At 50.0% G+C, this 14582-nt stretch overlaps 1 protein-coding gene across 1 annotated transcript in view; it reads left to right on the forward strand.

The window, feature by feature from the left end:
* FBLN1 (fibulin 1) overlaps positions 1 to 2361 on the forward strand; it is a 79106-nt gene extending 76745 nt beyond the window's left edge. The window contains exon 17 of the mRNA XM_082665076.1: positions 1590 to 2361. Within this exon, the coding sequence (XP_082521202.1) occupies positions 1590 to 1729 (140 nt within the window). The 3' untranslated portion in view covers positions 1730 to 2361. The remainder of the gene's footprint in view (positions 1 to 1589) is intronic.
* The last annotated feature ends 12221 nt before the right edge of the window (positions 2362 to 14582 follow it).

Below are 14582 nucleotides of genomic sequence, written 5' to 3' on the forward strand. Positions count from 1 at the left end.
AATATCAGAGCGGGTATGATGGAGGAGTGACCTTTCCTAAATGTCAACAGCTATGGGCGGCACCTGCTCTGTGCCAGGCGCTGAAGATCTGCAGGGAGGGCCACCTCCTCCAGGAAGCCTTTCCTGATCCCCTAGCCATGCTCACCTCCATCTTTGCCCCTGCTGGACGATGTGCAGACTTCTATCAGAGCACGGCACTCATCTAGATCTGCCACCAGCTTTGAAGCCAGGATTCTTTTCATTTTCTCGGTGTCACCGGGAACAGTGTCTGGTACCAGTTGAGGAAATGCATGAACTCAAGTGGAAATGAAGCACTGAGCCCGCTGGTCTGGTGGGGAGGTAGCCCTGCACACCTGGAGCTCACACCTTGGCAGACGCTGTGCTGGGGTGTCTGCATCACACAGTGCAGAAGCACAGGGTCAGGTGGCATCATATGCTCACTGAGGAATCTGGGGCCCAGAGAGAACGGTGGTCTCTCCAAGTCCACGCAGGTGGATAGCACTCACCTTAGCCCCATCTGTCTGGTCCCAGAGCGCAGGAGCATATTCTCTCCGTGAGCCTTGGGGTTGCGCTGCATGGCCAGGCAGTGGCAGCAGGGTCCGGCCTGGAGACGTGGAGCTTCCAGGCACAGGTCTGGGGAGACTTACGGAATCCACTCATACCACCCAACCCCGCTCCCCTGCAAGTCTGCAGAACGCCTGGGGTTGTTCCTTCTTCCACTGTGACTGAGCTGAGCTTGTCTGCCCTGTACTCTGAGCCTTGACAGGGGAGGCCTCGGATCATGACCTTTGCCTGGCCCCTGTCTGGTCCAGGCAGAACTCCTCGCCACCCCCAGCAGCTTCACACAGGTTTCTGCTTCCCCAGAATGGACACCTGTCTCCACTCTGCCACCTGTCCCATTTCTGCTTGCCCTGCTCGGGCTGGACCTGAGCCGCCTCTTGCGTACTTGTTACCATGAACACGGAACAGTGAACTTAGGTGTCACCCTCCAGAAAAGAAGCGTGGAGAGCGAGGGAGCCAGGAGTATGTCCCATGGGGAATCGGGACTTCTCTGCTCAGATAAAGCGTTTCTGGGACCCCACTGCAATCCTCAGTGGGAGGGATTGAGAGAAGAGGATCATACCTGCTTTATTTCTTCCCAAGGGTCACAACTGGGCACAGTGGGTAGAAGGGAGTGGGACAGGTGTCTGCTGGGCATCTACTCCATGCCAGGCCCTTTATCTAGACTCTTAAATCCTCGGTCACGTAGATGGTGGTAGAGGAGGGAACCTGGGCTCAGAGAGAACAGGAGCTGGTGTTGACCCTAAGGCATCTGACTCCAAAGCCCACACGCACAGATTCCCTCACATTCTGAGCCGCACACAGTGGAAAGGTTGTGGTGAGCTCACTGTCACTCGTCCCTAGAGGTGGCAGCAGAGCCCGGGAGTGACCACTTGGAGGGAGATGCTAAGCATCTGGTTCAGGCGGGACTTGATGAGGCCTAAGTCCTCCTCTAGCTGTGAAATTCCTGGAAGGAAATCATTTCCCAGATCTCCGTGTTCCTTCGGTCCCTGCTAACTCCCAGAACACCTTCTGCTCTCTCTCCCCAGGTGTTGTGCGCCAGGTGCGGCCCATTGTGGGCCCATTTCACGCTGTCCTGAAGCTAGAGATGAACTACGTGGTCGGGGGCGTGGTGTCCCACCGAAATGTCGTCAACGTCCACATCTTCGTCTCTGAGTACTGGTTCTGAGGGCCAGCTCACAGCGCAGCCAAGCCTGTGCCTCCAGGCCAAGTCATTGCTGACGATGACAACGCCCTGTCCCTGTTTGTACCACCCAGACATATCTTGATTTTATGTATTTGTTTGTAGTGTTAGGCCGACATGTATTAAGCTGGGCCAGATGAATAAGTCCATCTTTTGTATTTTGGTGTTTAAATAATGAGTCCAATTACCTAACTGTTTGGTTGAAAACCTTGCTTATTTTTTCATGCGAAAGTTACATTTTGCTCCCTTTTTCTGCCTCTGGGCTGGGCGTTGCTAAGGACCAAGGGAAAACAAGACATTTTTCAGGGGGCAGCTAGTCCAAATGCTAAGAGAAGACCAGTTCTTGCCCTGATTTTATGAAATTTGACATTTGGTGCTTTTTTTGCCAATCAGATTTTGTATGTCCAATTCTAAGGACGCAGCTGCCAAAGAAGAGCAGGTATGATAAACTCTGCCCAGAAGCAGCGTGCCACAATGCCTTGGGGAGCACTTCTAGGGTAAATTACAGTTCTGTGGAGACAGAAAAATCCCTCAGTAAAGACAGAGCCAGTTAGGTTTGTGTGTGGCTCTAGTATGGTCACCAAAGGCATCTCTGGGTTTTCCGCAGCCTGCGTCCATCATAGGTGGGAAAATAAACAGCTTTGTGATGCTCCCGATGGCCTGTGCAGGGGAGTCTTTCAAGAGGGGGGATCCCGACCAGCAAAGAGCCTGCGAATATTCCCCAAGGCCTTCTCAAAACCCTCCTGCCTCCCAAGGTTCTGGGCGGGGTCCAGCACGTGTGTTGGAAAAGCTTCCAACTCACATCATTTCTGACGGCTTGCCCGCCCCCTAGGAAGTGGGGCTCAAGCACCCCCCATGCCCCACGCTCAGCCCAGCGGGCACGTCACGGACCTCTGCTGATGGGGTCCGTTGTGGGCACTCTGATCCCCTCTAGAAGTTGCTGGGGAGAAATAAGGATTCTCTTCAGTGGGAAGGAGAGACCACCAGAGGCACTGACGCCCCGTGCATTCTAAAACTGGTGCTTCGTTTATTCCTCCTGGGAACCCAGCCGGGGGGGTGTGGTCTTGCCCGATTTAGAGACACGCAAACTGGGCTCAGAGAGAGGAACTCGACTGCCCAAAGTCACACAACTTTTTAGAGATAAAGAAGGGATTCAAATTCAGTCTATCAGACTCCAAACTCCATTCCTCTGTAAAACCCTGGGTCAGAAGAGACTGGATTTATGGGGTATCCTGACACCACCTACAGCATGGATGGTGGAGCCAGGAGCAGCCTATGCCCAGAGGCCCGCTGGGACGCGCAGGAGTTCAGCGTCCACGCCCTTCGTTTCCACGCACGTGTGTTCTCCGAATCCTGCCCCGGGTTTATCCCATAGTTTTAGGCATCTCATTCGTGCCCAGCTCATCTCAGCAGCCTGGTCCCTGGCACTAGCTGAGCTCTCAGCCCCACACGTGGGATTTCGGCCTGGCCGGTGTTCTGGTCATTCAAGCCTGTCGTGCTCCAGCTCTGTAGAAACTTTGGGAACTCCCAGCATCTCTGAGGTCACTCATTTGGGGTACTTGTCCATCAAAGCCAGACCTGGGCCAGCCTGTCACATCGGGAGCTGGTGGGGAGGGGAAGAGTCAATGTGGGGCTGGACAGTCCTGGGAGTCAGGTCCAGGGATGAGGCGAGTGCAGGGGACATCTGAGCAGCTCTCAGTGCCAGTGAATTGGGGTCTTGGCAGGGAAGGGGAGGGTGCCTGGGGTCTGATCACAGGAATTGAAGCCTCACTATAGGGGCAGGAAGTGCGGAGGCCACAAAGGGTTCTGGTTTTCCACCTGCAGCCTGTGGGGCAAGTCTGCAGAAGCCAGGCAGTTCTGAGCACAGGCCCTTGGAGAGGAAGGTTTCTGGGAGTCTCTTCCTTCCTGAGGCCTGGGTGGAATCGGGTGGGAAGACATAGGCGCTGGCTCCTCCTGGGAAACGGCCTTTCCCACACTCTTAGCAAGAGTTAAGGTGAGAGGTGCCATTGGTGGACAGGGCCAAGCCTCCCGCCATTGATTGGCTCACAGATGAGCACATGACCCAAGCTGGCCAATCAGACCTTCCTGACGAAGGGTGGCAGGGCATGGGAGAGGGCAGAGGAGAGGTGGTGAGGTCAGGGAGCTGCGGGGTAGAAAAGCAGAGAGGAAAAGGGAACGGAGGCCTGTTCCTGCCTGATTCAGAGAGCCAGAGGGGCCGGGTCCGAACCTCACCTTGGCAGGAGCTAGCCATGTGAGTCACTGCCATCCGCCAAGCCTCAGTTTCTGCATCTGCAAAATGGAGCCAGGAATCCCTGCTCAGCTGCATTGCTTCCCAATGGCAGTGAGCAGCATTGGAGGTGATGAGAGCAAAAGGGCTTTGCAACTGTAAAGTGCTGGTACTTGCATGAGATCTTATCATTATTCATTGTTAAAGGTAACAATGGTGACGATGATAACAGTTGCCACTGTCAAGCCACACGAATGTCCTCCGGAAGCCAGACATCTTTTTAATTCTGCATTTCCTTTTCTTAATCATCTGTGAGAGATTCGGGACAGACAGTCGTGTATATTACACACGAGCCTAATTTTTCATACGTCACATCACACTCCGGGTTGGGCATCTGATGGACAGTATATATCCCATTATTCTTGCAAAGTAATCACTGTCACTGCTCAGTGTCAGCTGCATTAGGTTCCAGAAGGTCTTGTGCTATAATATTCTACCAGAAAGCCATGTCTGCTTTGAATGAAGGGAACCTCCTTTAATGTTCAGAGCAGCGCCGTAGCGTTGTGGCAGGAAATGATTACCTCCTTTCACCCTGTCCCACTGGTGAATGATTTCACCTGAGTCTACTCTCCTCTATAGTCACGCCTCCCCACAGCTGTCAAGTCATCTTTCCAAAACACAGATTGGATGGAGCTTCTCCTGGTTTCAGATCCTTCAGGGCCTCCACACCAACCTGGTGGTGTGGCTACAGGACCCTCCACGTTTGGGCCAGAACCTTACTGCCCATCGCTTCCACCATCCACTCTACACAGGGTTCAGACACGCAGCATTCATTAGCCTCGGACACGCAGGCCTCTGAGCCTTTGCACACAGGGATCCATCCACCTGGAATGATACCGCTTCCACCTTCTCTGCCTGGTGAATTTCTCCTGACCCTACACGACCCAGCATAAGATGCCAGCTGCCCTAGGTACGTATCCAGAAGAATCGAAAGCAGGGACACAAACAGATACTTGTACACACATGTTCAGAGCAGCATTGCTCACAGTCGCCAAAAGGTGGAAACAACCCAAGGGTCCATTAACAGCTGAATAGGTAAACAAAATGTGTTCTGTCCATACAGTGGAATATTATTTATCCGTGACAAAGAATGAAATTTTGACATATGCTGCAACATGGATGGACCTCATAAACAGTATGCTTAATGAAATAAGCCAGACATGGGACAAATATGATATGATTCTACTCAGAAGAGGTACCTAGAATAGGCAAATTCACAGAGACAGAAAGTAAAATAGAGGTTTCCAGGGGCTGGGGGAGGCGAGTCAGTGTTTAATGGCCACAGGGTTTTTGCCGGAGAGGATGAAAAATTTGGGGTAAAGATAATATAGATACAACACACTGTGAGTATGTTTAGTGTCACTAAATGGTACACTTACCCATGGTTAAAATGATAAATATTATGCTATGAATATTTCATCATAATTTTTTTTAACTCTAAAAAAGAAATGCCAATTGCTCTGAGACAGCTCCTTTAATTTCCCAGCTATGATCGGTTCTTCCCTTCTCTGCTGTACTTTCAGAATCTTTCTATGGTACTTGCTTGCTGAACTGTACTTTATTTATTTTTTTATTTTTAATATTTTGGCTGCACCACACAGCTTGTGGGATCTTAGTTCCCTGACCAGGGATGAAACTCGTGCCCCCCTGCAGTGGAAGTGCGGAGTCCTAACCACTGGCCCTCCAGGGAAGTCCCTGAACTGTACTTTAAATGGGAAGGGGTGTCCATTTATGTGTCTGTCCCCTGCCAGATGTGGAGCACCTGGAGGGCAGGTCACAGAATAGGCTCTCAGGAAATGTTTATTAGGTGGAAAATATAAAAACACTGTGTCTGGACTGAATTGTATCCCCCCCAGATTCATATGTTGAAGCCTTAACCTCCAATGTGACTGTATTTGGAGATGGGTCCTTTACGGAAGTAATTAAGGTTAAAGGAGGTCATAAGGGTGGGACCCTGATCCAATAGGGTCAGCGTCCTTGAAGGAATAGGAAGAGACCCCAGAGCTTTGTCTCTCTCCAACATGTGAGGACACAGCGAGAAGGTAGCTGTTCACAAGCCAGGAAGAGGGCCCCCCCTGACGACCTGAATTTTCCTGCACCTTGATCTTGGACTGCCCAGACTCCAGAACTGTGAGAAATAGATGTCTGTTATTTAAGCCCCCGAGTCTTTGGTATTTTGTGACGGTGGCCCAAGCTGATGGGTGTGGCAAACAGACAGGAATGGACGTAATGCTCACTGACACAGGACCATCAAGCCATTTGATGACCGGTAATATCAGTGTGGAGCCTGTGTGAGCAGGTGGCAGTGAAGGGAGCTGAAGAAGGGCAAAGGGTTCTAGGGGGCTTCTCCATTTCTCCAGAATTCAGGTATAATAGGGTGTCGTGGCGTGAGAAGCTCTTTCTGAGATCTAATCTAAAGCCACCCCTCCTCACCCTCCTCTTCTCTCCCCAAATAGAACTTTAGCCTTTCCAGAAAAGAGTCCATTGAAAAGGCCCAAGACTCAACCTCAAATCTGCCCCCAACCAGGCCTGAAGCACTGGTCTCCCCTCCCCAGGATCCTTGTGCCCTTAACCGTTGTCCTCTCCAGGTCAAGTCTGTTCAGCAGGCAGGGTTGGAAAAGACCAGGAACCATGTCAGCTTCCTCCACCTGCCCCGCTTCCTGATCTCCGAACTCCAACCTGACCCAAGGACCACCACGTCCCCTTCAAATTCCACGCTGCCATATCATGTTAATACTGCCAGCTCTGGGGGGTGGCAGCATAGCAGTGCTTGCATGACCGATAACCTCCGTAGCTACAGTTTAGGTTTTGAAAATGATAAATACATGTGTAAGCTGGGCTAACCCCAAAGTGCTGGGTATTGCTTTAAGTGCAGCTGGCCTTGTGGGACTCAGAAATCAGAAAGGAATGTTTTCCGCTCTGCGGAGGGAAACGCTCTTACCCGACGGCCTAGCTTGACAACTTGATGGTTGCTCTTCTCAGCCCAGCCTAGATAATTGCATAATTAATTGCAGGCAGGTAACTCACCCAGAGAAGGTGGTTATTAGGAGCCGGGAGCCCGACGCCCACCCCCATGGAAAGTGGCCAGGCTCGCCTCCGCGCCAGGTCCTGGGTGGGGGAGCGCCTGCCCGTGTATGGGGCTGCTGCGCTCCGTCTGATCCAAGGAGCAGCTTGGCCCCAGAACCCGGCAGCCCTGCCGCTGCATGTTGGCTCGGTCGGGTGAAGTTAGAGGCCGTTTCTGGAACCGAGGCCCGGCCAGGGTGGTTGAGGTGAAGCAGTCTCCCCTCCTTGAGGTTGGGAAGAGTCAGGGGTTTCCCTAGGGGCCCCCTGGGAGTTTTCTGAGAGGCTCTGGAAAGCCAACCTCCACTTTCTTCCCCCTACACCACGCCCACACCATGATCCACATAGCCGTGCATTCACCCGGGGGTCTGATGCCTCGGCGCCCAGACTGGCTCCCTGAGTCCCAGCCAAGTCACGATGCTGAGGAAGCACTGCAGCGCCACCCTGCAGGCTCTCAGCCTTCGGGGAGCCTGACCATCGCTCAGAGGGCTGTCACCTGGCGCGTGTGCCCTGGCACCGCTGGACCAAGTGCTTTGGTGCTGGGGTCAGGGAAGTGGTCCCCAGACAGACTCGATTCTTTAAATTAGCCCCCATCCCCACCATTCTTGGCCTCTGCTGCCTCATCTGCCACTCACACGTTTCCAAAGGCCTCTCCCCACTCTGCTGTTCCATGGCCTGGGCAGACACAGCTGCCAGTGCTGGAGGGGCAGGGGTGGTGCAGGGGTAAAGGGGGTCAGCCTGGAGTCGTTGTCAAGGGGCCGGCAGAATAACTACATCACGTCATTGCCCTGCAGACCTCCATTCTCCCTCCCTCTTACTTTCTCTCTCCCTCTGCAGAATATCTGGGGACAAAGCACATGGTCTCTGTATATGGTCAGCTTGTGACCATTTGCCCATGAGTCTGGGGTAACCATAGCGTGCAGTGCAGAAGCCCAAGATGTAGGGAAGCCTGAAGACCCCTTCCAGCACCTTTCCCTCCACACAGGCCCCTCCATGCACCTGGAACCCTAGCTTTGGGCAAGACTATTAAGGAGAGGGACAGTCAGGGGTGGGAGGTAGGGAGAGAGGTGGGTGCCCCTTGTGGAACTGAGAAAATGGGGGGCACCTGGAGGGTAGGACCCAAAAGCTGTTGAAATGTCACAGAGCAGAGGTGGCCATCTAACACCGCTGCTTGCAGACCTCTTGGGGAAGTGGCCAAGTTCCAACATCCTCAGTGGTAAACCTAAGTAGTTACTGGAGCCAACCAGTTGCCGTGCTTGGCAACACCAAGCAACAGCTCTGACCTTGACATTGCATTACTGCATGAGACCCTCACTCGCAGCACCTTGCCCTACTTTCTGCACATTTAAGGGTAAATGATTCCAGTTGGCCTGTGGAGTGGCCAGTGATACGGGATCATTCCTAAGAGGCGAAAGCCAATTCTGCATTTCTTTTTTTTTTCAATAAATCATTCCTTCATTTATTTAGTAATTATTGAACTAAGCATTGTGCTAAGCTCTCGTATAAAAACAAAATGCAGCCAGAAAAAGTTGAAAGCAGAGACTCCAATATTTGTACACCAAACGTTCATAGCAGTGTCCACAATAGCCAAAAGGTAGAAACAACCCAAATGTCCATCGATGAACGAATAGACAAACAAAATGCAGTGTATCCGTACAACGGAACATTATTCCTGCTAATCCATGCTACCGCATGGATGAAACTTAAACATCAGACTAAGTGAAATAAGGCAGACAAAAAAGACCAGATGCTGTATGATTCCATACGAGATACCTGGAACAGGCAAATTCGTAGAAACGGAAAGCAGAATCGATTTTTATTCTGCACTTCTTGCGGTCGACATCAGGTAGATCCCAGGAATCGTCTTCAGATTGCCAAGAAAGCGCTCTCCCCCGCATCCTTTCCTCTCTGACTAGCATGCTGCTGTGCACACAACAGATGCTTACTGCCTGCTCTAGACCGCAGAGCCTGCCTGCCCCAGCATGAAGAGTGTGGGTTTGCACAAAAGAGCTATTTCCACATTGTCTCCCTAGATTAGCAAATTTCCTGGTTAAAATCACTTCTCCCGAGCCTTTACTGTGAGGAACGAACAGAACCCTTCCAGCAGCGTTGCCCTGGAAACGTGAGCACATCTGCCCCCAAACCCATGTCGCAGCAGAGAAAGCTTTTGTCATCCCTGGACTGCCTGCTAGTGGCACTGAGGTCACAGGAGAACGCCCTCTGTCCTGTGCTGCTGGTGACTTACTGCTGGTAATATTCGTGTTTTTGAAATCCATTCCAGCAAAATTAATCCAATCGGGATTTAGGAGCATTTTCCACATTCCAGACTTCTTAGGCTCCATGGGGGAAAAAAGGGCTATATTTTTTTTCTTTCTGTGCCATAAAAATTTGGCAGAACGTACTAACCTAGGGTAACATGAGAAAGCTTATTTGGTCGGTCTGTGGCTTTTCTGCCAACCTTTCTGTTTATTATACGACAGGAGACGGATGCAGCTGGAGGTAAGGCCGGCTTGGTGGGTGAGCACCCTGGGTCCTCAGTGCTACCAGAGTGTCTAGGGAGAGGCGGGTTGGGCGTGACGGGAGACAGGCAGGCGGAGCTCAGAGATGGAAGCCATCTAGTGTTCAGTCTGTTTCTAATAGAGGTTGGAAAAGAAAAGTCAAAGACATCCCCAGCCGGACCAGGATGACTTCCTCTAGAGAAATATCACTAGCTCGGCATACGTCACCTCCACACAACACCGGGAGGTCTTTATCATGATTACCATTTTGCGGAGGACAAAACTGAGCCTCAGAAGTTGAGGGACTCACCCAGACCAGCACTCGATCAAGCCGCTTCTTCCGCTGGGGCCCTCCGACGCCCTTCCCATAGAAAGGAGAGGCTACCTTCCATCTTGATAAACTTTGGAGCCAATCTGTCCTCCCTGCAAACAACATTCCTTTCAATTTGATGACATCGATTGTTTATTATGTGCCAATCCTTGTATCCAAATACACCTGAAATTAAAACAACAGCACAGTCATAACCAAGCCAGCAGGCATGGACACAGGGTCCAGGACAAGCTCCTCCGTGGCACGTGTACCCTGAATCAGCTTAGCTGGTGAGGCTGCTCCAGGAATCCAAAGGGGGCAGGTCTGGCATTAAATCACTGGAAAAGGAGTCCTTTCCTCACTTCTCTCTGTAGGACTAAACCCAATGTCCAGTGCTTTTCTCCAACTCATTTCAAGATCCTTCTAAGGGTTTTCTTCAACTGTATCAGTTTTCTCATCTGAAAAATGGGCCTACTAATTACTACCTGGCAGGGCTTTTGGTGGAAGAAAGCAAGATTGTGGATGTAAAACACAGGGCGCAGAGCCTGGCCTGGAGGAGAAGCTCAGCAAATACCTGTTCCTGGGGACTTACTTTCATGGGCTCTTGGTAAACATCACTTCACTCTTCATCCTTTTTTTTTTTTTTTAAGCAAATTTTTACTGCACATCTTCTGTATCACAGGTATGAAGCAAGGCCCAGAGATATAGTGAACAAGACACAGTGGCCAGCAGAGAATGTGGAGAAAGGTGGGCAGGGGGGTGGTCTTTTAGATCCTGAAGAAGTCGTGTCTTTAATTGTCTCTTCCAAACATGCTGGACTAAGTTTTGTTTTCAGCACTTTTTTTTTTAACATCTTTATTGGAGTATAATTGCTTTACAGTGGCGTATTAGTTTCTGCTTTATAACAAAGTGAATCAGCTATACCTATACATATATTCCCATATCTCAGCACTTTTATTTTATTAGTTTTCTCTCTATGCAGCAAGATGTTTAAGACAAACTCATTTCATTTTCAAAAATATTTAGAGAAATATAGTCTCAAAGAAAGAGGCAATGAATTAGTCATAATTTAACTTAACTAACTTTGCTAATAAAAGTACCATATGGGGACTTCCCTAGTGGCGTAGTGGTTGGGAGTCTGCCTGCTGATGCAGGGGACGCAGGTTCGTGCCCCGGTCCAGGAGGATCCCACGTGCCGTGGAGCGTCTGGGCCCGTGGGCCATGGCCGCTGAGCCTGCGCGTCCGGAGCCTGTGCTCTGCAACGGGAGAGGCCACAACAGTGAGAGGCCCACGTACTGCAAAAAAAAAAAAAAAGTACCGTATGCTTTTAGAATCCTAAGACCCAACATATCCCTTTTTACTTTGGCTACTGGGAAGCTCAAATCTAAATGTGATATCCAATTGAATAATACCCTATCTGACATTTAAAATTTAATTTTACCTTCCACTTTGTTTCTGATCTCCATTTTCTTACTCCATTCTGTGATAAAGCATGGTTTTTACAGGAAGTCATCTCATATTCTTTTTTTTTAATGAGGCATAAATTATAAATAGTTTTATAAAAAATGAAGAGAGTGTTATAACAGAAATCACCTGACACAATAACCAAAATGTGGAAACAACCCAAGCATCCATCAGTAGATAAATGGGTAAACAAAATGTGGTCTATGCTGCAATGGAATATTATTCAGCCTTCAAAAAGGAAGGAAATTCTGACTCGTGCTACTCCACAAATGAACTTTGAGGACATTATGTTGAGTGAAATAAGTCAGTCACAAAAAGACAAATACTGTGTGATTCCACTTTTCTGAAGGACATGGAAGAGTCAAATTCATAGAGACAGAAGGTAGGATGGTGGGTGCCAGGGGCTGGGGGAGGGGAGATGCAGAGTTGGTGTTTGATGAGGACAGAGTTTCAGTTTCGCAAGATGAACAAGTTCTGGAGATGGACAGTGGTGAAGGTTGTACAACAATGTGAATGTACTTAATGCCACTGAATGGTACACTTAAGAAGGATTAAAATGGTAAATTTTATATTATGTGTATTTTACCACCAAAAAAATAAAAAACCAGCTTAAAAATAAGAAACCACCTGAAAATGAACACTATAAAATTTTGTCCTATAGAAAATGTCCTAGACCAATTTCTGCTAGTTTTTTCTTCGGAGGAGGATAATACAATAGCTTCCACATAGATGTATCCATCCTTCTACCAAAGCTGATTTGCTCTAGGCCTCTCCAAGGAGGTATCCGTGGTACAAATGCTGACTTGCCACCCGCGCAGCTAATACAGTCCGGCTGTAATTTGATGCAACCCCCTGTCCCCAGAGCAGGTGGCGGTCTGTTAGGCAGCAGGACACAGGCCATGCCTAGAGCAAACAGAGCGACGCTGCGTCCCCCTCCCCCCAATCCCCGTCCCCCGCCGGCCAGCCCACAGGCCTCGTCAGGAAGGAACACGGTAAATGTGGCCTTTCAGCAGCAGCCGCGACTGTCATCACCGTTTTATTTTATCTCTGGCCTCCGGGGATTCACACTGCTTCCCGGTTATTAGTCCTATTATATCATCATCCACAATTTTGCTTGTCAACCAGTTGGGGGAGGGGGGTATACCATTATAACACGGGAGCACTGAGCAAAGAGAAAGAAGCTGTCTCTCTCTGGGAAAAGAGGAAGCCAGGCGGGGGTGACCGTATGCCTGGTGCTTCAACGGTGGCTGGTGACAGATGGGGGCCCAGGGAAAGGCTATCATCTTCGGGAGCCCTCGAGGCCAGTTCTACTACAGGTGGACAGAGGCCAGGCCACCTTGTTGGCTGGTGCCCTTGGAGGCCTGGCAGTGCTTGTGCCTGACTTGGGTCTTGCTGCCATCTTTTTTTTTTTTTTTCATTTTATTTACTTATTTTATTTTTTATTTTTGGCCACACTGCGTGGCATGTGGGATCTTAGTTCCCCGACCAGGGAACGAACCTGCGACCCCTGCTGTGGGAGCTCAGAGTCTTAACCACTGGACGGCCAGGGAAGTCCCAGGTCTTGCTGCCATCTGAGCCAAAGGTGACCTAGGCCAGGAGGAGGCGCGGCAGGGACACGGTTTCCTTGGCAACCGACTCTAACAATAGCCAAACTGCAGTGGAGAAGAGCTCAGACTGTGGAGCTGATGGCCTGGCTGTGAGTCCTGGCTCTGCCCCTGACAAGCAGTGTGATGTGGGCAAGTTGCTAAACCTCTCTGAGGCTGATATGGGGACCATGATGCTACCTGTGAAAGCTCCTAGAACGGTCCCCGACACCCGGTCCCCTTCCCCCACCCTCCGCCCCATCGACACACGGTGAGAAACACGGTCCTGTTGGTTTTGGTAACAAGACCCCAGACGCCACCCGCATCCTGTGTGCTCAGGCTGTCCCCGCACTTCCTGCTGTCCGTGGAGAGCGCAGCCTGTAAGGCACGGTGATCACCGCCCCCTTCTCAGAACTGCTCTGCGTCCTGCAGAGTCAGAACGGCTAATTGTAAGGACTTGACCTGGATAGTTTGCAGCTATATCCTGAGGGGGAGAGACAGAAAGCCTCAGAGCTCGTCAGAACCCGGGAGGCGGTGGGAAACTGAATATCCAATTGCTTCACGAGCTGTGTCACGACAGCCTCCTTGGCGGTCACGGAAGAGAATGAGAAGTGGTCTTGTAGCAGCTCCTCACAAGCCTCCCACGATCCCATGGCCCAGGCGGACCATGAGACTGAGACTCAGACCGGCTGTGTGTCAAGCCTTGTCCGTGAGACCTCTGCTGGGTACACACAGGGGCCAGAACATAGCTGTTTCCCTACAAGAATATAAGCAAAATATCGCTAATAAAATATTTGATTGGGCTCATAGAAGACCTTTTTTCAACCACAATAATTTCTTTTTTTTTTTTTTTTTGCGGTACGTGGGCCTCTCACTGTCGCGGCCTCTCCCGTTGCAGAGCACAGGGTCTGGACGCGCAGGCTCAGCGGCCATGGCTCACGGGCCCAGCCGCTCCGCGGCATGTGGGATCCTCCCGGACCGGGGCACGAACCCGCGTCCCCTGCATCGGCAGGCGGACGCTCAACCACTGCGCCACCAGGGAAGCCCAACCACAATAATTTCTTAACAAGGTGGGTCTGCGGTTTGTTGGACCTCAGTTGGTTGTTTTTTTAAGGTGAGGTTTACCATATATACAATGAAGTGCATAGATCTTACGTTTACAGCTTGAAGAACATTTATATTTGTAAACACCGCGTAATCACCACCCAGACATAGAATATTTCCAGTACCCAGAAAACTCCCGCATGACCCTTCCCTGTCAGTGCTCAGCCCACCAGAGGTAACCACTATTTTGACCCCCTGTCATAATTTTGCTTACCCTTGAGCTTCATATAAAGGGAACACTCTTCTGTGTCTGGCTTTTGTTTTTGTTTTTCTTTTAATATTTTAAACAAATACATTTAATGATTGTATACATACATACAAAAACATACATACATAAAAATTCATTTAAGATTTATTATAGACGTAAGTGGAAAAGGTATAACTATGAAACTTTTGGAAGAAAACGTAGAAGAAAATCTTCTTAAACTTGAATTATGCAAAAACTTCTTAGATATGATGCCAAAAGCATATTACAATTAGAAAAAAAAATCTTCCTCATCCCAATAAATAAAATTATTGAATATGCCTATTC

The sequence above is a fragment of the Grampus griseus genome, assembly GCF_964374135.1.
Source record: "Grampus griseus genome assembly, chromosome: 11".
Classification (NCBI taxonomy): domain Eukaryota; kingdom Metazoa; phylum Chordata; class Mammalia; order Artiodactyla; family Delphinidae; genus Grampus; species Grampus griseus.